The following is a 24425-nucleotide window of genomic DNA, read 5'->3' as shown; positions in this document are numbered from 1 at the left end:
TTCCGGTGAATTGTCGGGGCTTGTATAAACTGAATTTGTTGATATAAAAGGAAATTATATTCTGTCATGGCTGCTATACACTTATCAAAATAAAGGAAAGGACCAAAGAATAAAAAAATGGAGAGAATTTCGGTGCACGTAACATTTTTGTTTTCACTTTGCTCTCCAATGGATATAAAACACAAATTCATATATCATATGTGTAGTCATGCATGTGGGGAAATAGTTGTCATTTCAAAAAATAGAATTTCGCTGACTGCCACCTGACATGGTATGACACATTGCAGAAATAGACTATATAAACAAATGAATTATACTGCACAAAACTATTTTCAGTTTCATCTCCTGTGATCTTAGTAACATGTAAGTATGTAAGCTTTATTTTAAATTTTCTTGAAAACATTCATTTTTTAAAAAATATCGTTTACAAGAATCTGCTAAAATAATTCTTAAAAAGACGTGTTAAGTCATCAATTAAAATCATCATTCATTTTACATTCATCTAATACAAACATATTTGTATGGAAACCCGTTTTATCAATAGTTCGAGAAAAAAATATCCAGACGGAAAAATAATTTGTTTTCGATGCTGTGGAATCATCACTGTTATTGGAGGACCAATGTTCGAGACTTTCGTGGGTAACCCTTGCCCATATATTTACATCCTCCCTACGAACGTATTTACAATCATTTGTTTTATATTTACTAAAAAAAATTCTTACGAACTTGCAACCAACGAAATAACGTCCTACGAGCCAGGAGGAATTTCCATACCGACAAACATAAACCACAAGAAATAAAAGTTATTAATACATACGTGGGTAGGTTAAGGCAACTACGAGTTTAATAATTGTCGATATTATTGTCATTTTTTAAAAAAAATGTTTATTTTTATGAAAACAATGCTAAATGTTAATATCAAGCGAATGTTTATTATGGAATTTTATTTCTGCTCCTGTCGCTCTTTGAAGCTGTCGTGCCATGGTAGAACCTCACAGTAAAGGAAAGAGTCTTTCTGGTTTTCGACATGTCAAAAGTAAAATTGATAAAAATTAATGTTCTTTAAATCAAGATGAAAGAAAATTAAAATATCATATTTTTCGTTCTTTTTTTTACTATCATACAACTTGCCATAGAAATAGTAATCAAAGTTTTAAATACAATATTTTTGACGGAACGTTGGCGTAGGAAAATATCATGTTTTTGCAATTCATTATTGCTGTAGATTCATGAGTCTTAGCCTTTTGAAAACAATAACATTAATTTTTGATTTTTTTTCTAATATGAACTAATGATAAGATACTTGCGGTTCAGAATATGTTTTTAAGATATGATTTGCCTTTCAAATTACATTTTTATCAGCTTTTTAAGCGCTCATTCTATAAATAGATTTTTGTGTAACAATCAAAAATATTGTAATATTGGGAGCATCAAAAATAATATGAATATCTTCAAAATTTCATCAAATTAGAGAAAATGCGGTCTAAGCAATAGCATTTAAGTTTTAATGTTTATTCCGATTAATTAGTATACGCTGATAGACATTTTAATGTTCTTTCATTTCATTGAAGAATAGAAATTTCATACCTTAAACAGAGGTCTATATAACTGCAGATAACTACATTCATTTTTATCTTCCTTTAAGTTGAGGGAAATTATTGTGACCTTGACCGGACCTTTATGCAAAAGGTCAAATTTGATTAAACTGACATATAGATCATATGATCTGCTTGACAGTGACAAAATTTCACGAGTTTCTTAATATAAGGTTTCTTGAGTGAAATATGACATCATGTTGCTTATTGTGACGTCTTATTGATCAGAGGAATTTTTTCCTCATTCATCCCCAAAGAGTTGCATTACCATCCCCGCAGAAAATTTGTTAGAGCATGGTGGTCGTGTAATTTCTATTTATAAAGCGCGCGATATTTACTAATAAAAAGAACTAGAACTGTCCTTACAAACTAGTGGACAAATTATTGACCATTCAAAAAGTGTATCAAATTGAAATATATTTTCCGTTTTTGAAAAAAAAAATACCGTTTTACGTGTGATATATACATATTGAACTTTTTTTAATTACGTGAGAGATAGGTAGAAATTTTCAAATGTCTCTCTATTAAGAATTACTTTTGAAAATTAAAAAAATAAATTATTCAAGCTAAAAGAATTTCTAGCGTTTTGGTTAAAGTTATTTGAATTTATTGACTCATTCTGAGATATCACCTGACAAGTGTACAATGATGTATATGTCTAAAATACATAATTTCAAAGAATAAAAGGTGTACATTTCTATCTTATTTAAAAAAAAAAGCGCTCCAGTTTTCTTCTTTACTGAAAGAGGTTTTTGATCTCAAATTAATAATATAATTGATTAATAATAGATTTCAAACAAATTTCCTTGGTTGTTTTCCAGTTTGGAGATGGGAAACATCTTGCAATATTTCCTAAGTGAACCACCAGAACTTGAGGACACTTTAATAAGTTACGCCTGGAACTCACGTAAGACAAACAAATTGTTATTCTACATTTTAAAGTACATTGTACCATGCAAGTGTTTAGCATGCGTGGATCCGGATATTTCTTTTAAGGGGCATGGTTTAGAGGAAATGTTTTGTTTTCAAGGGGGAATTGATCCCTATTTTTGGTTATTTGTGAATTCAGAATTAATAAGTATGAATATTCTGTCGGTTGGGGGTAGGGAGGATATCTGAGTTTCGGATTTGTTTTCATTACGATCTTCCATCTAGATCCGGACATGTAGAGTAGAAATATAACTTCAAAAATCTGAACGTGCAAATTAAATGCTTGGTTTTAAAAAAAAACACTGCAAAATGTATCGTCATGTTTGCTCTGTTTGTTCAATGAACCTTATGTGGCTCCCTTCTCAGCAATATTTTTATTTAAAGTGGCGGATTCAATTTTCAAATTTAAGATACCAACGAAATGAAACGTATCGTGGGTCTAACTATCGACATTGTCAGAAACTAAAGGCTTTTCTACATAGAAATCCTGTGTGTCCAGTTGTGTAATATAACGAAAACCCATAAAACAGAGTTCCTACAATGAATTACATGATGTATCAACCACTTAAGACAATTGCTCGATTGTGATAGTATGTTTTCCAATGTTAAGAGACTTAATTAACATGTTTAATGTAATCAAAACTTGCACAGTAGATTTGTAAGTACACATGTAAGTATGTTACATCGTTTCTTATCACTTAACTATTCTTTATTACAAAGTTCAGTTTATGATGATTTTCTTTGATATATTTGCACTTTGCAGTATATTTTGAAATCATCTACATTTTAAAATTGGTAAGAAAGTATAACCAAACAGACAGTGTTTTAAACATTGGAATCTTAAAATAAATATAATTTACACCCATTTATTAATCAAAGAGATGTAGAAATGAAAGTATACGTTTCTAGAATTTAATCGAGGCAGAAGCCGCTTCTGATGGCTTGGTTGCATTTCTTAACAAATCGTAATTTTGATTATCTTTTTTTTTTATCATGAAAGAATAAGTACAAATGTTTACTTACGAGACTTTAATCTGTACCCTGTAAAATCTCTAAAATTCATGACCTGCCAAGGGCTTTGCCCTCGATCAAATAGGGCCTCAGAGCTGACCCCACACCCACTGGTTTTTACTGTCGGCCCCTGACGTCAAATCATGGATCCTCCTCAACACAGAGGTTTAAATAATGTTAAATACAATTAAATTATCTGTATGATATATTGTAAAATAAATACAATTAAAAAAAAATAAAAAATTAACAAAACATGTCTTAACTGTGTTACATGTATTTTCTGATCAGAATCTCTTCAGTATATACACCCCTTTGTCATAATACGTTTTCGTTCGATTTAGATTTTTTGCTGTTCCATATAGATTGTTATACAAAGATCTATATCTTTAATCAAGTATTACATGAATGTGAGAAACAGATGCATGTAAGAGTTGCAATTTAATTTATTTACTGATGAAAAAAGATTGCCACAACATTTCAAAATTTATATTCTTATGAATTTCTATATTCATTTCAATCATAAAAATAAAAGTACCATAATAAACAGCATGTCTCAAACTAAACACGCCCAGTGAGTAAACTCTGAGTCATAATCTCATTTCATTTAAATCATTGTTATGACGCCTTCGTCCGAGTGCTACATATACATCCAATGCAAGTCAAAAAAAATTAGCACATAGTATTATTTCAATAAATATATTTGAAATTAATAAGTAAAAAAAACCAATTACCTCATGGATTAGCGCATTCCATCAATTATCATTTTATTACAGCAAACGTTGTATTTTTCATGTTTAATAGCGACTTTGTAAAAAAAAAACGGTGTTAAACAGAAAAATCTCACACTGGACAAAGTTTTATATGTACATGTATTACAGACTTATACTCTGTCAAAAACATTGTTTAGTGTTCCTTGACTGTAAGACAAAATTCGTACAGGTATGGTACCCGTTCAATTCTTTTTCATTGTATTTAAAAATCATTGAATAAATACTTCTTGAATCATAAAAAAAAATGAAAATCAAAATGCTTTTTGATTGCAAACAAAGTAATTCTATGATTAATATCCCTAAATCTAGGAAAATTTGACCAAATAAAAAAAATTCGTAAGTAAATAATTGAAAGGTACATTGACTATAATCATGCACAATCATTGGCAAATTTTACAAACAATTTTACATATAAGAAAATTTTTAAATATTTTTCTCATATTCTTATTTTTATTTTATAAGATTTATGTTAAGGATTTTGTTTTACAGTGCGATTAAAAAGTGTCGACACTCTTATCATAAATAAGGTAACCTTATGGACGAGAATATTTGGATATACAGAGGAGAATGGAATGGAAGTTTACAAAGAATATACTCCTTTAGTTATAGCCTGCATGTGAGTTAATTGTACACTATATAATGCCTGGAATAAAATGGTGCATAAACAAACAAAATCTCATTATCTATATAGGAGGAATTACCAAACACAGATAATTGTGTCTTAAAATTAACTTGCATATAGAAGCTATTATCTATATGGAAGAAATTACCAAACACAAGTAATTGTGTAATTAGATTTTTACTGTTTGGCGTTTTTGGTCGTGGCAATAAAAGCAGTTTGAACATTTGAATGTCTATAATTAGAATGTAAGATGGTAGCAGCAGAAGCAAGAAGCACAAAATGAGCAGCAGCATCAAATCAATAGTATTTGATTCTTCCGGGTTAACTGCGAACAATATATATGCTAATTATTTACACAAACTTGTCACTTTAGTTGAATGGACGGGGGCACCGAAGGTTTAAGGTTACCCCACAAGGGGAGCCCAATTCAACTCACCCACGACCAAAAGCCATCTATTAAATTTATGATTATAATGCTTTAAAGATACCCTATTTAGTATTAAGTTGCATTGTTTGTATGTGAAATAACCCTTCATTGGCGTTCGGCCGGAAATACGGTCTCAAGTCCTTTCCGGAAATATTCAAGGCCCCACTGAATGTCACTCAAGAATTTGTTGTTACCCAAAGGATTGAGATGCACATTACCATTGCCCCGAAAACTGGTTGATGTTCCTAATAATATCTGTGTGTTTAATATATGCCCCCAAGCCCTGTTTTTGACATGATGTTGCCCTATTGTCTCCATAGCTTCAAGATCTGAAGAATATCTATAAGACTTGCGTGGCAATATTTGCGACCAAATTAACTTAGTCTTCGGTAGGCTGGTTATGCTCTTGGACATATGTTCTATCAACTCAGCGAGGAGCCAGTCAGAGTCACCTGAATCATTACCCCCACAATGATTAACAAGAAAGTCAGGGGCTTACTCTAATCTAGTAAGATATATGACCTTTTTTTCATAGGTCAGTGAAATTTAATCCGGCATAACCTTGCCACCATATTTCTATTTTCAATCTGTTCAACCCCAAGTGAATCCCTCCTGTTCTAAGCATGGCTGCCAGAAAGACATGTTTAATAATGGAAGACACCACACACCATACTGCAGAATATGAAAGCAGAGAGTTTAACAGCTAACTACTTTAATAGGGCAACGAATATAGGATTTACAAATTTGTGATTTCCATCTGCCTGACTCTCAAATAGAATCTGAATGGCAACCTTGCTGATATGCAACGGTGGCAGCCCCTATCCGAAAAGAATGTACTTTGTATCGATGGCTACGCAGTTCTAGCGCTTTAGGCCTAGTGGCTTTATTTATAACTCTCTCTCTCTCTCTCTCTCTCTCTCTCTATATATATATATATATAAATGGGACATTTGTCAAATTATGACATAGATGATTATTCAAAAAATTGATTAAATTTATCAAGATTTTATTTATGTTTATTTTGTGCTTGAAAAGTTTTGAAATAACGTAACAACGTGATGGACAGCTGTTTGTAATACATGTTCCAACTGAATTTCAGGTATAGGGAATTAAAACTAGCCACTGAACTTATAAAACTTGGCGCAGACGTAAACTTACAAGTTCGTCCTAGGGATATGCAATTTCCGTCCGAAGAGGGTGTCCCACCGTTGTATTTTGCAACAAATGTTGGAGATGCAGAGATAGTTAAATTATTGTTGAAATCAGGTAGAGTTCGTTTTTGTTCCCCTTTTTGTGTTTGTTTTACATATAAATGAAATAAAAGAAAGGAATAATTCTTTTTGACAATCTTTATTTTATAGATCTCATCAATGATCTATATTATCATTACAATTGTAATTTGTCTGATTTTGTAATGAAATGTTTCTCAATGCATGTTTTATAATATGTTGTTCGTAAGTTCAAATCAAATGATTTTACTTGACTCTGTGTTCATCATTTTTTTAAATTCTCAATTAATGAACACAATGTTTTAAGGGGGGGGGATTGTTTGGTTTGTTATTCAACGTTATTTCTTGTCATGAACTTATATATTTGTTGAATATATAGGGGCAAATGTAAATGGATTTCAAGGTCGTCGGCAGTGTGTCGAACTTGAGGAACCCGAGGAAGAATTGTACAGTATCTTTGATCACGTTGGACGAACTTATTCCCGGTATAATAAAGGTTGTTACCGCCCACAACACTTCTTGGAACTTTATCTTCAGGCCGGGGCAAAGTTGAACACAACGAGATGGGGACCTTGTCTGTTTTTTGGGTAATTATAACAGATTACATTCTGAAAATGTCACCTCGTTCTAATTATGCGAAAACAGAGAAGAGGGAGAGAATTTCGTCTTCATCACAGTTTGTCAGTCATTCTGTCCCCACTCCGATTTCCAAACAAGTTTGAAAACTTTCTTTGTTTGCTCAGTTCTTAATATTAAGGTCCTCCGTTCGCCAAGATTTTTTCCTTTAAAATATAATGTGACAAAAATGCGTAAATAGATGTTCTTCAAAAGGCATAGGCACAAACATTGCAATAACACTCAAATTAACATATATAGTGTAGCGGATAGTGGATGGAATATTTAATTTGTGGATACAAGCACCAAATTTTGCATGAAGGTTCCTTGAACATTACTTGATCAAACAATATCGTTGGCCATTCAAGGTTTGGTCATTTTCAAGATGGCCGCCTCATATTTCAAAATGGCGTTTTTTTTCCAAAATGTTTTCATGATATTTTAAATATTTCTGGGTAATGTTTTTATTTTCTGTGAAATTATGAAGGAAAATTTGTTGTATGATATAATTTGATGTTCATTTCATATATAAACACTCTGCGCATGCGTTTAAAAAGATGCTGCAGCTCATTTTTGAATGTACATGATCTAATCGTCTAAGCAGTTGCACTGCAAAGAGCAGTGAAAATAATTCGGACTTGAAACATTTGCATTCCCCAGAACAACTAATATTACATCATAATTTCAGTAGTTCTTAACATGAAGCCGCCATTGGTGGTAAGGATGTCCAATGTGAAATCTGAAAACCGTAATCTTTATCCCAACCCTATCTGGAAAGGGATGGTGAGTTTTGTTACTTACATAGTAACTGACCCAATGTATGTTTAGCTTGCAATACAGATCTCTTAATATGCTCTACAAGAGCAGCTTCTGAGGGATCGAGGGATGCTATTGTACGGACGCTGCTTACGAGCAAAGAGGTCAAGGCGCGTGTCATTTACTCTATTGGCAGTGCTGGACCGAACGTACATGAAGTGTACAAATTTATTATATGTTCTGTCACACAGTCACAAGGAGAACTTAAGAATCCGAATACCTCTGCAACGCTCTCAAACACATTTCAGCCTGCCATGCTGTCATTTTACATGTTCCATCAAATACGGACTCTGTATCACAATCCGTGAATGCATTAAAGAATTAAAGTGCTTTTGAACTTGGACCCACTGATCAAATATTATAATCAATTGGTATCGATCGCAAATTCCTGCCCTTTCACCCATAACTCATCAACCTTCAAATCATCAAAAACACCCACACCAATAACAACAACAATCTGTATCCGAACTTAATTTGATACTACCCAAGGCTTCATGTTTTGTATGTAGGAACATACAAATGTCAGCTTCTTCATGGTTTCAAGATGATACAAAGTCTGTATCTATAGCTCTGTTACTGACAACATTTTTTCCTTTGTTACAACTATAGTAGTTTCTGTCGTTATAGTTACAGATACGATTTTGTTTGCTAAAAACCCAATAGTTCAGTTTTTTCTCGATACACCGAAAAAAAGAGTTCCAAGTCTACTTTTTCCAGTCACCTACCCTCTAGATTCTTTGATATTTAGCAATATCGCACCATCATCACCTTTTACATTTGCACTGTTCTGCTCATGGGCTTGTGCAATGGCTATGCTTGAAAAATTCAGTGATTCAGTTTTTCTAATGGTAAAGTTTCCAAACAAAAAGCTGATTCTTCAAAGACATAGTTAGCAAATTTAGAAGATGACTGTAGCCTGTTATCTAGACTTTTATTTCCTGTCAGAGCAATGAGATTTACAAGAATTTTTGGAATATGAAACCAGAAATTCCCCCCTCGCTTTCTCAAAATGTTTTTTTGAATACTGGTGTGAAATCTAAGTCGATGCCTATTTTGGAAGCTAGTCAAGTATTGCCAAACAGTGTACCGACAGTTCCCTCACTTGTTATTGACGGTCCATCATTATTGTCAATTCAAAACAACCGAACAATGTCAAACCTTTGATAACTATGCCAATGACATTATCCTAGCGCACTTCGCTTGCGCAAGGCTATTGTCTTCGATGTTTACAAAGATGATAACCATTAACTTGTAGGTGAAACTAGAAGAAAAAGAGGCATTAGATCTGGATGGAAGATAACTAGAAACACTAGACCGCCAAACTCCTGGAACACTTTTTTTCGGTGTAATGAGAAAAAAACAAGACCATCTGGATTTAAGCAGACCAAATCGTATCTGCTACTATTACGACAGAAACTACTATAGTTGTAACAAAGGAAAAAATGCAAATCAATGCAAAATGCAAATGCAAAACATGCAGCCGTGGGTACTATCAATTCAATCATCACAGTGAGTTCGGATACAGATTCTTGTTGTTATTGGTGTGGTTATTTTTGATGATTAAAATGATGATGAGTTATGGGTGACATTTGGAAAGGGCAAGGATTTGCGATGGATACCAGTTCATGACATTGTTGGATCACTGGGTCCAAGATCAAAGCATTGTCATTCTTTCATGCATTCACGGACTGGGATACAGAGTTCGCATTTTTTGAGAAAGGTAAAATGACAGAATGGCAGGCTGAAATGTGTTTGAGAACGGAACAGAGGTACTCAGACTCTTTAGTTCTCCTTATGACAGTGTGACAGAACATATAATTTATAAACTAGAAGAATTTGTACACATCATGTACGTTCGGTCTAGCACTTCCAATACAGTAAATGACACGCGCCTTGGCCTCTTTGCTCGTAAGCAGCTTCCATACAATGGCATCCCTCGATCCCTCAAGAGTTGCTCTTGTAGAGCATATTAAGAGATCTGTATTGCAAGCTTGACATACTATCATCGTGTGAAATGTCCCCCTTGGACATGACACCTTTTCCCCTGTCACTGGCGTTGAGTGACTTTGATCCGGACACCCTTTATTGACACTCAGTTTATCTTAGTAATCCGTTAATTGAAGTAGCTCTTTATATTTACTTTTCTATTATTCTCTATTGTTAAAAATGTTTTGTTATCTATATGTAATTGTTGGCCATGTTTAATTATTCGACAGTTGGAGAGCGACAGTCAAGGCGCTCGTACCACCGACTCCCGATATCGCGGAATATTAAAATAAGTTTCGGAGTTTTAATAAATCTTGTAAAACGAATACCGACCGACTTGTGCATTTTCTATGGGTCACAATACATTGGGTCAGTTACTATGAAAGTAAAAAACCACAGCATCCCCTTCCAGATAGGGTTGGGATAAGATTACGGTTTTTCGGTTTCACACGGGACATCCTTACCATCAATTGCGGCTTCATGTCAAACACTACTGAAATGTTGATGTAATATTAGTTGTTCTGGGGAATGCAAATGTTTCAAGTCCGAATTATTTTGCACTGCTCCTTGCAGTGCAACTACTTAGACGATTAGATCATGTACATTAAAAAATGAGCTGCAGCATCTTTTTAAACGCATCCGCAGAGTGTTCATATATGAAATGAACATCAAATTATATTATACAACAAATTTTTCTTCATAATTTCACAGAAAAAAAACATTATCCAGAAATATTTAAAATATCATGAAAACATTATGAAAAAAGGCGCCATTTTGAAATAAGAGGCGGCCATCTTGAAAATGACTAAAACTTGATTGGCCAACGATATTTTTTGATCAAGTAATGTTCATGGAACCTTCATACAAAACCTGGTGCTTGTATCCACAAGTGAAATATCTTGCTGAAATATTGACCTAAACCGCTACACTAATATCTGCCCATAGAGAATGAAATAGATATACATACAGCACAGGGAAATTCACCATCTTGGAGCTCTACCTTTGCCCGGCCTTGGAGTCAAGACCTCTGGAACCCACTTATCTAGCAGTGAGCGGCAACCGTTTTTATCACTCGGCCATTTTGGCAAGACAAATCTTGCTTTCGGTGACGAAAATCTATATATAATATATGATTTGTTAAATGCACAATCATGGAATGTCTCTGTCACTTCCAGTCATCATCGGAAGTGAAACAAAAAAGATTGTTGTTTCTTGTGAACTAGGGCATCACATGACCCCTTGGTCATCCCTACCCCAATTATGGCCTCGCTTTGTTTGCATGATTTTATAAATAATGGCCCGATTATAGTTACATTTTGATTAGTTTTTTTAATTGGTTTTAATGAGCAGCCTAATGTGTACCCTTCAGAGATCATTTGATTTTTGTTACTTTTATCCTCAAGTATTTACGTATTACTTATCAATTTTAAAAAAGCACTTATTTACGATCGGGTTAGTTATAGACTCGATCAGTGTTCCAATAAATGAAGGTAAGACATTGAGAGGCGGGATGAAATTTTATGGTGAAATCTATCTGTACCATTCCATTAAACAGAAATTTTCATTCAGTGAGTTCAACTACGGTTCCCTTTTTATTAACAGGTGTTAAAGTTATTTATTTTTGAAAAATTCTCGCAACTATGGTCAGGTTCACATGTACGCCGGTGTTTTGTTTTACGCAAATGGACCCAAAATGAATCCTAAGATTATAACATACAGCTGAATTCAAAGTTGATGAAAAAATTCATTCAAAACGATTCGGTTTTTAATACTTTTTGGTTTTGTACGTTTAAAAATAATTTTCTCCAGACCTATTTATCACAAAATACAATTGCTTTAAAATTAGGGCGTGGGTGGGTGCAGGTAGGGGACACGTATTTCTTGTGCAATGCTCGAAGAATGCTTGTTTATTTAAACAGATCTAGATTTCAGAATTATTCCTGTGTTAAAGACTGCTTAATCATTACATACAAATTATTTATTTCACAACGGTTTCATCTTTTCTTCAAACGAAACTATATTTATATATTGATAAATGGATATCATGACAATAAGAACTAAATCCTCTAATTTGTTAGAGGACGGCAATGTCAAAAAATGGTGGTACAGGATTCAAGAGGATTGTAATTTTATTATCTTATATCGAACATATACTTTATTTTATACGTACTAGGTAACCTTATGAGATCCAACCTTCGACAAAGCATGTTTGTGTTGAATACACAACTTTAACATGTTTACACTCATACGAGAGCAGTTATTAATGAAAGATAAGACACTCTGAATGTGTTTGGGTTTTAGATTTATAACGTTTGTAACGATTAATTCGTGTTTTTATTCCAAAATATATAGGAGAGGAAAAGTCTTCAAACCCATACACGAAACATCGAGTATTTCACCTGGTCTAAATTTCAAATGTGACAGTGCAATCCTACTTCTACAGCATGGTGTGGATCCAAACATGTATAACATAAGCGATGTCTGGTTTCAATTTTCTAGACACACTCGCTATTCGTGTTTCGGTGGTTGTGTCAAGTTTAGCGTTATTTTGGAGACGTTTTTGGCGGCTGGGTATCATTTCACAAGTGTCGACCAAAGCAATCGAGTCATCAGAGAAAAACTGAGACGTTTTGGTGTAAATGTTGCCGAACCAAACAGCTTGAAACAGATGTGTAGATCAGCAATAAGAGAACGTTTAAGGAAGAGTACTAAGGATACAACGATATTTCCAGCCATTGATACCTTACATATTCCAACATTAATGAGAGATTACTTAAAACTCCGTGATATCATCGACATCGACAGCTTAGATAGTCATTGTCGAGGTGGTCCTGTACATAAATAGGTATAAATACAATACAGTAAAACACGGTTATAGCGAACACGCTTATAATGAATTGACGCTTACAGCAAAGTGAATTTCATTCCCCAAGTCTCTATTTCATGTTGTAAACTTGACGGATATAACGAATTACGCTTTTAACAAAGTACTATTGCCCGTCCCTGGGACTTCTTTATAAGCGTGTTTTACTGTAATACAATAAATACAAAAATCTCACAAACTTTTAGAAAATATTAGATTTAGGAAGCATGATCTCCATATGAGTTGTTTAAGTTTACAAATTTTAATCCCTTTTCCATTATTATTTATTTACAATCAGTTTAAGGTACTTGTTATGAGTAACCTGAATTTTAATGCCATGAACAACCAGGTACAATAGAGATACGATGCCCACAAACCTTTGTTTTGTAAACTGAGCTTGTATAATGTTTTTGGCTACGTCGGTTGTTTACTAAGTATTAATGTTCGTTAACACTTAATTTGATTTAGATTTTTTTTATCAATTTTTTATCAGTTACTTATCTTTTCAGTTTGATAGTTTGATATTATCTAATGTTTTCAAAGTCTCATTTATTTTAAATATGGAACTTTGTATCTGGCAACTGTGTTTACAAAACAGGATGTTTTTTAATATAACAAATAGTATTATGCTTTGTATATTTTGCGTAAAACTTTACAGTATGACATTTGATAGTTTTCTGTCTTTTTAAATGTATGGCATTGCACCTACTGTTTAACATTTTTATCCATTATAAAAAATTTCAGATAAAAATTTGAACATTTTAATAACATCAAAATGCTATCACGCCCAATGGATACCGGTGAAGTTTTATGATTTAATCTTGATACGTTGATGATGAGTCAAGAGCTGCGTTAAGTTTAAAACCAGTCATTTTGTCAAAGTCGGCTTTTTTGAACGGAACGCTACATTTATGTAAATCTGTGATGCAAATTTGATAAATGCCTGATTATTTTTGAAAGGTTTTGTAGAGTGAAAGAAACCAATGATTTAATTATCTTTCCCTGGGTCTCATTTGTTTTAGCTCACCTGAGCTGAAAGCTGATATGCTTTGGAAAAAAAAAATGACAAAAAACTAAGATTCATTTGGCACTTCGCATATGGGTAAAGTCTTGCATCTTGACTGGTCCATTCTTAGGTTCGTATAAATAAATGTATTATAGCATACAATTAACAGGGATATTATACCAAGTCATGGCTGCCGTACATCTGTTTACAAAATTCAAGGTATGGCTAACGATTTAATTCTAGTGCTTGATATAGGATGTGGGCAAGACAATAACAAACTGTCAACCATCTCATAAATCGATAAAACGAAATACAAATTCAAAACAGAGCAACACGGACCTCTAAAAAGATAGAGGTGGGATTAGGTGCCTAGGAGGAGTGAGCATCTTCTGTTGAACGGTCACACCCGCCGCTTTGTCACAGTTGAGCACATCATAATCGAGGTAAATGTTAAAATCGGGAAAATGTCATTATAGGAAAAAATGAAACGTTGATGATTTGGTTTGTTTGTGATGGTCAAAATACCAACATTGAGCAAACACAGACCTCCAATTATCTAATCACTTGATTATTTGTGTGTGATCATGCATGCGAAGAAAAAGTTGTCATTTCCAAAAATAGAAACCTGTCGGTCGCCTGACGTGAATCTTGTATGACACATTTCGGAGATTTACAGAGGTAAATCAATGATAAAGTGAAGGTGTAAACAAACACACACAGCTAATCATCACACCTGTGGTGCGTTTTCAGGTAAGTATTTGTATTTAAACATGATAATGTATTTTTATAGAATAAATATTGTACCTAAAATCATTCCTGTAACAAAAATCATTCATCTACAAGCTTAATTAATCAGAAACTGCTTTGAATAACATGTTTACATACATCAAATTCAGTAAACATTAAGAAAGATTAAATTGTATGGAAACCCATTTTATCAATGACTTTAGAAATAAAATATTCTGATTTCGTCTAAGTTAGGATATATTTTTTGACTAAGGGCATGTTTTTGATGTACATATTTTTGTCAAAAAATTTGAATATTTTTATCGTTAAAAAAAGCGAGCCTTTTTCTGCAAACTTCAAGATAGATCATTTAAAATTTGGAAAAAAAATAGCATTGTTAAGGATTTAAAACAGTTATATATGTGGTTCATTTATTTAAAAAGAGCTTGGATTTTTAATTCTCAAAATAATAATATTATGCTTGCTTTATACTATTAGATTATAAACAGATTTTCATGATTGATGTACTAGCTGTTCGAAGATGGGACAAATTTTGCAATATTTCTCGAGTGAACCACCAGTGTGTAAAAATGAAGAGGATTTACTAAATTACGCCTGGAAGTCAGGTAAGCTTACTTTAACAACTCCGAATAAGCATCAAAATTAATTTGTATCAAGACACAGTAAGCCAATATAAACATCTTGAAAACATTATATTTTGAAGAAGCAATATCTACTTTTTTCTGAACATTTTGTTTTTTCTTTTTTTACAGTGCGATTAAAATGTGTCGACACTCTTGTTAAAAATGAAGTTACCTTGAAGATGCGAGGAATGTATGGATGTTCCGAGAACAATGGAATAAAGGTTCTCAAAGAATATACTCCCTTAGTTATAGCATGCATGTGAGTTCATTTTGTAATAGACGATACCTGGACTTAAATTGTGTAAAAACGATTAAGTCAAATTACATCAAATATCTACGAGGGTCCATAAAAAAAATACAAAGACTTTTGCCATAGCTATGTTATTTAGCGTCATATAACTACTAAATTTAGAAGACATATTTAAATAATTGTTTTCAACCATTTGAAATTAAAAAAAGTTTATATATTCCTTTATTTTTAAGAATTATTTAGAATCTAATCCTGCAAAAATTAGGCCACGGCGCACGGTCAAACTTAATGTTCTAGATCTGTCAACAATAAACCATATTATGTTGAAAGTAATATCTCCATAAATTGGGCTTAAAAACAAATAATATTGAAACCTAAAATTAAGAATTGTCATGATATACTTTGTACTAAATAATAACGGGATATGTAGATTTGTTGAACAGATATAAGTAACTAAAGACATTTAGTCGTCCTTAAAATTAATCAAAAACGTTAACGTCGCCGAACGTCACGGCGCAACGAAAAGAATAAACAGTATGGATTTAACTCGAAAAAAGCCGATAAAAACTGTGGAATGCTCAGTGGTTGAAAAATAAGTATAAGGTTATTTTCACATTTGTGTTTAACTTTTACATATTTTGCTGGGGTTGTGGTAGCTGTATTTTGGACTTCAAACAGACCGGAAGAGAGCAGAATATCTGTAAATATTTTGTCAATAGAATAAACAGCGTCATCTGACATTTAGGGATTTTCTTACTGTAAACGAAGAGACATGCGGTAAAAAATAAGAAAACTTTGAGGAACAAACTCATGATTTTCGAACAAATGTGAATAAATTAGACGACAAGTGATATAGTGCCGATTTAAATTGCATGGTGAAGAGCACAGAAGACTCAGGGTGATATAAGGATTGGATATTTCTTTTAATAACTGTACGTGCGTGACCTTGACTTCGTGTTTTCAACGTTACAGTGCGCCGTGGTGACAAAAAATATTGGTTTTAAAATCGGTTAACTGAAATACCTCTTCATCAAATGGAATGAAACTACATATATCTATAAAATATGTGTTGCTGCATAACATAATCTGTAAGTTATAACTTTTATGAAACAATTATGATAGACAGCCCAATTGTCTTCGTATTTTTTGATTGACCCTCTTACTACAAGAGAATTATTTTTGTAAACCATAGTTTAAAAATATAGTTATACTACACCTTACGGTAAATTTGCACACTGTCCAGACCTTAACCTATTCTAAATAAATATCATCAAATATACACTTTGTCACGTTGATTTCAAAATAGAACAAACAGGCTCAAGTCATAAATGACGATTTGATTATTTCTACAGTTGAAAATATTATGATTAAGGTGGTATGGAACACTTTCATGTCGTGACGTATTATTTATCGAAATATGCATTAAATCAAGTGTAATTTTATGAATAGTTTCTCTCCCAAAGTTGTCAGCTGACAGCGTAGAGCAGGGGTTAAACAGGTTCACTACGTATCAATTCAAATCCCTCTGGTGATTTAAAAATTTATACCTTTTCCTAAATATTTTAAACGTATTTTTTTAGTTAAATATTGTAAAATTTGAAAATTATAATTATAATAATTATAATGTACTTTAATTCACATTAATATCAACAAGTGTCAAATACTCCCTTAAAATTAATCTGGTTCTGTTCTTGCACATTGTGTGCTTAAAAAGTTCCAAAATATGCGTATTCCGCGGGTGTTTTTATTTTTTTTTGTACATGTTATGCAAATTTACTGAATTTCAGGTATAGGGATTTGAAACTGGCCACTAAACTTATAAAACTTGGGGCAGATGTTAACCTATGTCCCCAGGAAAACCGATTTGCGTCTGAAGAGGGCGTTCCACCATTGTATTATGCAACAAATGCGCGAGATGCTGAGATGGTTAAATTATTGTTCAATTCAGGTAGAGATTTTACTTTAAAAGTTTTACTTACTTATTAAAGAAACAAAGAATTGATGTTGTTTTGTCTATAGTTTTATTTATTCACTGCATCAATGAACTTTATCAACACAATAAAGTTAGTTGTCTGGATTTATGATAAAATGTCTTTTTATTTCTGTTCAGATGTATACATTTCGTAATTTAAAATGAAATGAATTTAGAGAAAATTGCATATTCATTCCTAAATTATTTTTGATTCATTAATACATTGTTGTTTGTCGTTAATTGTTTTACAAGTAAAATATATCTTTGATTTATTGAACAGGGGCGGATGTAAATGGTCTCAAAGGTCGTCCACAGTGTTTGAACCTCCAGGAACCAGTAAACGAACTATACAGTATCTTTGATATCAACCGAGGAACTTATTCCAGGTCTGCTAAAAGCTGTAGACGACCGCAAGCGTCTCTTCGAGATCTCGTGGAACTTTATCTAGAGGCCGGGGCAAAGTTAAACACCACACGATGGGGGCCTTGTCTGTTTTACGGGTAAATAATTTGGATTGTTTTGTGCTGTTATTTCTATACATTATTTCTGTTGAATGTGATCTCTTAAGGACGACGGACCCAATTTATTTTCACAGTGGTGATTTTGTTCATAAAAATTTTACTTAAGTTAAAATTATCGATTTAGATTTTTAAAAGGGACCACTTCAAAATTTGTTTCTAAATTGAATATAATGGAAAAAGGCATTCTTGCAAATACAATAGAGTTTAAAAAAATCAACAATGAACTGTCTAACGAATTGAGACATAATACTAACATGATGATTTTAGTATCATTCAAAAGTGACAATGTCATCGACTTCGTCTTTTCGGAGGGATGCCAAAGTGCAGAGAGTTGATTTTCCTAAATTTTTCATAAACAGTACTGTGAACATTCTAAGAGTTATGCAGAACATTTTGAGAGTGGTTTAACATTTGTTATGATAAAATACTTCTAATCAAGAGCACAGGGGTGGTTATATTCTATCTTTAAAACATTGTCATGTAAAAAGGAAATTTGTGTGAATGTTAAGTAATGTTAAAAAGCACATTTAGTATGTCTCAGTCATACCAAGTTTAGCCAATACTTGTACCATAAAAATATGCATTGATGACGTAGAGCAGTTAAAGATGGCGTCAATAGCGATTTTTACAAGTGTTTTAGTGATTGTGTCGGATTACTGAAATTCAAATATTTATTACAATGTACAGACCCATCTTTAAGGTGCGCAATACGCAAAACAAATTAGATACGTTGTACTTAAGGTATTCGTGAGTCCTTTCCGGAGTTTTATTCTATCTAATCAAATTAATCATTTGATTTAATTTGATAAAATTAAATTCAGTAAGCGACACATATAAAAAGACTGAGAAAGAACGATTAAAATAACAAACAAAACCCACAAAACCTTCGTTGATCTATTTTGTACACAAATTTCATCAGTGTATAATAAGACCTACATTTTGGAGCCCAGCGGTTTCTTCGCCTCATCAACCTAGTCGATGGTAGTCCGTAAAATTCTGAAATGAATTTTGATATTTACATAATTGTAACGAAATAAAAACGGCAATGTCATTAAATTGTCATCCCTACTAGACTAAGCTTGCAAAGCACGACCTTTGGTGAGATAAAAGTAAAAAAAAGTTTGTGGTCAGAGCTGGTTACTTTTTTTGCTCGCCGTAGCAATCAAAACTGAGTGTGACGCAATTTGAAGTCACACCAACAAGTATCTGGTAACATTTAACTACACCACACCGTGGTATTTTAACTTTTCTATGAAACAAATTATAAATGCTTAATAATTACCAAAAAATTATATTGCACTAACTGCGTTTATGGTTTTCATATATATGTATACAGATTTATGCACGATTGTTCTTTTTCACATAGGAGAGGGAGAGTCTTTAAGGCCAACCGCCCAACGACTTTAAATATTCCTGGACCATATTTTAAATGTGACACGGCAATCCTACTTCTACAGCACGGTGTGGATCCAAACATGTATAACCTCAGTGATGTTTGGTTCCAGTTCAGTGGACACAATTGTTTTCGCTCGAATAATGATTGTGTACAGTTTAGTACTTTATTGGAAACGTTTTTAGGGGCTGGGTATCATTTAACTAGCGCCGACATAAACAATCGATTCATCAGAGAAAACCTGAAACGTATTGACGTTAATGTTGAAGAACCCGTCAGCTTGAAACAGATGTGTAGGTCAGCAATAAGAGAACGTTTAAGGAAAAGTTCTAAAGATACAACAATATTTCCAGCTATTGATACCTTACACATTCCATCCCAGCTGAAGGATTATTTAAAACTCCGCGATATCATCGACATTTGTAGCTCATCTATCCATTGTAGAGCTAATTTTTGAAAATGCAATGCAATTTGTTTCTTATTTCAAAAGGCGTAAATAAATATCTCGTACCTGAGATTTTATTGGATTTCTTAAAGTTACAGTAGTCAGTGACTTGATTTAGTTTTTAAAACATTCCTCGTTGCAGTTTGTAGTTGAAATCCATACCATTTACATGTAACAATTTGTAAAATCAAAATATCTCTGAAAGAAAAAAGACTGAAAGGATATAGAAAAATGGTGATGTCACAAACGTTGAACGCTGTTAAGTGCAACTTCAAAAGCTACAATTAAAGATCACGTTTGTGGCTGTTACAGTGGCTCTTCAATTAATTTGAAATTACCCATTTGATAATACAGTAATTTTTATGTATAATTCACATTTGCAGACAACGCTTGTTATTCAGTTTTTATGCACACACCGCTGCAGTTATGGGACTTTATCTTTCAAAAAATAAGGATCCAATGCTTAAAAGCAATTTCATATTATATATAAGAAAATATATCACTAATGATGATATTACTATACTATATCCTATCATACATGATTGTATTGTATCATACGATATGTGATATTATATAAATAGTGCCTGTTTGGGAGGGTAAGAGTTGAAATTGACACCCCGAGAAAACCATTGACAATGGTTTTCGAGGGGTGTGAATTTCAACTCTTACCCTCCAAAACAGGCAATATTTATTTTATTATACTGAATGTCTTAAATTCAAAGAAAACTGTACTGCTTTTATATAGAAATGACGTAAATTCTATGGCGAACCGTACGCGCATAATTTCCGCGCATGTAACAATTCGTTGTGTTACCCGTTGCCAACTGTGTTGCTAACGCTGAGGGTAATAGAGCGGATTATCAACTGCGTCAAAACCAGTCAGATTTCAGTATTTAACATAAAAGTATAATAATGTATTATATGATAGTTTATCATATGATATTGTATCAAGTATCATGTATTATTATCGCATGATTATGAGGGAGATATGAAGATGTTTTACCCAGTTAAAATCATTTCCGGAGGGCATATCATATACTACATTGTAACAGTAACTTGATCCAAAGGGTCAAATCACTTCGAGTTGCCAGGCGCGGATCATCAGGTCAAACGAGACGCGTCTTTTTAAAAGTTTTAATTACTAAACTTCGTTTTTAAAATAAACGGTATGACGTTTACTGATATAACGTTGCCCTCGGGAAATATGATTTTCCCTGCGGGAGTAAATCTTTATCTCCCTCTCAAAAATGCAATAAAAATATTATTTCTTATCAATTTATTTTATCTACTGATATCATTTTGTATTATATGATATGGTATTGTATCATATGATACATGTAGGATATTAAATAACTAATCATATCATCTGATGCATTTTGTTTTTATGCAATATGATATTGAATCAGACATGTTTTATATTTTATCAGTGATTCAATGACATAAGATGCAATACCATACATGTATGATACACTATAAAAAACCCTAATCCTGCATCCGCCACCTATACACTTCAGTTCACCATCCAAGACTGTGGTTGTGTATTGGTATCAAAAGTTCCACCAGCCATGCATTTGTTGAAATTAGGACAGTAACTGAAATACGGTTATCAATGAGCAATTGTCATTATCTCATAATATTCAAACAATGATTTCTTATTATTTAAATAATAACAAAACATCAACAAAACGAATCCTCAATTTTATAACAATTATAACTACAAGTACAATTGCAAATTTTTACTCTATAAATTTGTTTACATATTTAAAGAGAACAACAAATATTGAAAACAATACAAACTTATTGTAAATATATGTATATGGTAAACGTGATAAATACCATTCAAATCAGCATCTTTTAAGAATCATACTTTGGGGGACTCAAATGCGCTCAGCATTTGTAAACAACTGTACATGTACAATACGCACTGTAGCGAAATCATTTTAATATTTTCTACAATCAATTTTGTCTTAATAGATATAACTATAATGTTGTTTTTTTTCGAGCAGAGTGTGTATATACATGTAATAAGCTATTGACTTAAAATATTAATAAAAGTATAAATAATTGGCCTAAACTACTAATAGAAAGCAAATGAGGTTTTGAAATTTGAAGAAAATGTAATTTAAATCAATACATGTTTTCTATAGAGGTGAAAAAAGGGTTAAAATAAAAAATAAATTAAAAACCTGAAATGATAATGCATGCATTTTAACAAAATCCTTCAGGAGAAATATTTATATTTTTCAGTGTTTTTCACTCTGTGTAAAGTTCAAATTTTACATTTTATAATGGAAAAAATATAAGTAACAAGAAATAATTCTTCGACTTTAATGGGGAGTACGGTCAGTACATGATTAATTCAATCATAATGATTTATTCAATCACAATGATTAATTCAATCAAAATGATTGACAATCATAATGATTAATTCAATCAAAATGATTGACAATCATAATGATTAATTCAATCAAAATGATTAATTCAATCGTAATGATTAATCAATCATAATGATAAAATCAATCGTAAAGCCCCCCGAGCATTAGTGGATGTGATCGAATGCCCGACTGTAATGATCTCCCCATAAAAGATAAAGAATTATTTCTCATTCATCAACAACTTTTTTTTCTATTTTTATTCAACTTACAAACACATTGCACAAAATCATTTGATCTGGAGAAAATTTATGGGTGATTTCAAAGAGGAACAAAATTGTTTTTCAATGACAAGAAAAAAATAGCTGGAGCATATATTGTTACCCTGCACTCATACTTGTTTATCACCTTTTTATTGCTTCATGATTTTTAAGAAGTAACTTCTTTCACACCTTGATCAAAAACATCCCAATAAATACTAGCCCCTGCAACCTGTGCATCCATCAAACTCTTTGTAAAACGTCCTTATGTTGCCATTTTACCATTTTTGTTCTTCCACATCTGAATTATCTCGAGGACTTGGGTAGACACCGAGAATAGATTTACCATTCGAATCCCATTGATGTCGGCTTGTCTCAGCTGCAAAACTGACCCAAATATAACAATACCAGTACCCACAACTTTGTTGAATTTGAGCAGGTTTGTATCCGTCAGAACATGAGTTTTCTGGTTGTCTGTCAGACTTGCTAAATGATCTGATGATGACAAAAAATTAATAAATAAGTAAAAAGAAATTCATAATTTTTAAAAACCCAATTGATTTTATTATATCTTTTACTTTTAGAATTTTTTTTTTATTTGACCATTTGATTCCATTTAGCAATAACTTTAATATGTAGAACAGAAAAAGAAATCCCTAGGGCAGAAGTTGTAAATAAATGTAAAAAATGTGCCAAATTGATAAACTTCAAAATCTCATAAAGTCCTATGTTAAAAATTAACAAACTTTGAGATGACCCTTTAAACAAACGTTGTTGTAATTGTCTTATTTTTTTTAATCTCAAATTTTATCAAATTATATCAGTAGAAATTCATGTAAAAAAATTAATTGGAAAAGCTAGGGCAGAACAAATTAGACCCGGCCTCGTTAGTATGGTCTGTAGCATCCCAAATGTTTTAAGTGAATTAAGAAAACAAAACAAACGTATGACGATTATACAAGAAAGATCATAGTAAGATGATGTGCCCACAGTTCTGTGCTATGTGAATTTTGAAATAAAAGACATCAATCAACCAAACTTGGTGTTAATTTATTAAGACCCGACACTCTAGACCACGTTATAAAATGATATTGTTATTATAAATCCAAAGAGCGTTTCGGCTTCTTAATATAATTTTTCTGATTTTTAACTTTTTAACTTTTAGGGCACGACTCCTCTTCAAGGTCCATCGATTATGGTTTTTCGTCATTGAATGATCATTTTGCTGATTTTCTTGTGTTTATTGTAGGCAAATATGTTCATTAGAAATCATTTTGTTGCATATTGCTCCATTTTTTAAGGACAATCTAGTATTTGAAAATGCACTTTATAAACCCTTAATGCTATTCACGCTATAATTTGCGTCACGTTTGAATCACAATGAAAACGCATGTGTTTGTCTCCTTATAAAAGTTACCTTCATTCTTTGAATTACAATGGTGAATTCCATCCCATAACAAAGATATAAATTTTCATTTGTTTTCTCCTTTGGAAAGTTTTTCCTTTTCATGAATATTGATGAAGGCAGAGTAAAAGCGACCCCAAATGCGCATGTCTGCGGGAAATCAGGTGATCGTTATATTTTGCTTACTAGAATTATATATCCGTCTTAATTTAGAATATGCTTAACTTAATTTGAAATGTATACATGTATCATGTCAGTGTAATACGTTTGTCATTCACAATAACCTTACTTTTGCATGTTTAAATCGGATAACCAACTGTATACAAGAACTAAATAAAGATTTATATGGAAAACTCATTGGCCTACGTCATTGTTGAGGAAGTAAAATATACATGCCCACACGCTCTTTTTTTTCTTCTTCTTCTTTTGTTTGTATTTGTATATAGGACACATTTATGCTTTACTGAAAAAACTATATCCTTCGTGAAACTTTAACAATTATGGAAGTGAGACACTCATAAATTTTTGTATGATAAACTAAATTTAGCTGTCAAAATCACGTAATAA

At 32.4% G+C, this 24425-nt stretch overlaps 2 protein-coding genes across 5 annotated transcripts; both read left to right on the top strand.

Annotated features, from left to right (window-relative positions):
• The first annotated feature begins 284 nt into the window (after positions 1-284).
• Positions 285-12436, top strand: LOC128161442 (uncharacterized). The gene is made up of 5 exons (XM_052824726.1): positions 285-363; positions 2417-2502; positions 4796-4922; positions 6455-6621; positions 12354-12436. Exons 2-5 carry the CDS (start codon positions 2424-2426, stop codon positions 12407-12409), a joined length of 429 nt encoding a protein of 142 aa, XP_052680686.1. The 5' UTR covers positions 285-363; positions 2417-2423; the 3' UTR covers positions 12410-12436.
• Positions 12437-13924: 1488 nt separating this feature from the next.
• LOC128161441 (uncharacterized) lies at positions 13925-20290 on the top strand. 4 transcript variants are annotated; one of them, XM_052824723.1, is made up of 6 exons: positions 13925-14313; positions 15106-15222; positions 15370-15499; positions 17278-17438; positions 17743-17962; positions 19350-20290. In XM_052824723.1, the coding sequence occupies exons 2-6, from the start codon at positions 15138-15140 to the stop codon at positions 19831-19833; spliced, it is 1080 nt and encodes a 359-aa protein (XP_052680683.1). In that variant the 5' UTR covers positions 13925-14313; positions 15106-15137; the 3' UTR covers positions 19834-20290. The 4 variants fall into 4 exon arrangements, with proteins under 4 accessions (XP_052680683.1, XP_052680685.1, XP_052680682.1 ...); XM_052824725.1 differs by lacking the exon at positions 13925-14313 and adding an exon at positions 14349-14620 and having other exon boundaries at positions 15128-15222; XM_052824722.1 differs by lacking the exon at positions 13925-14313 and adding an exon at positions 14349-14620.
• The last annotated feature ends 4135 nt before the right edge of the window (positions 20291-24425 follow it).

This window comes from Crassostrea angulata, chromosome 8 (genome assembly GCF_025612915.1).
Source record: "Crassostrea angulata isolate pt1a10 chromosome 8, ASM2561291v2, whole genome shotgun sequence".
Lineage (NCBI taxonomy): Eukaryota > Metazoa > Mollusca > Bivalvia > Ostreida > Ostreidae > Magallana > Magallana angulata.
Note: the sequence above shows the minus strand (reverse complement) of the source record. Positions and strands in the feature narration are given on the sequence as shown.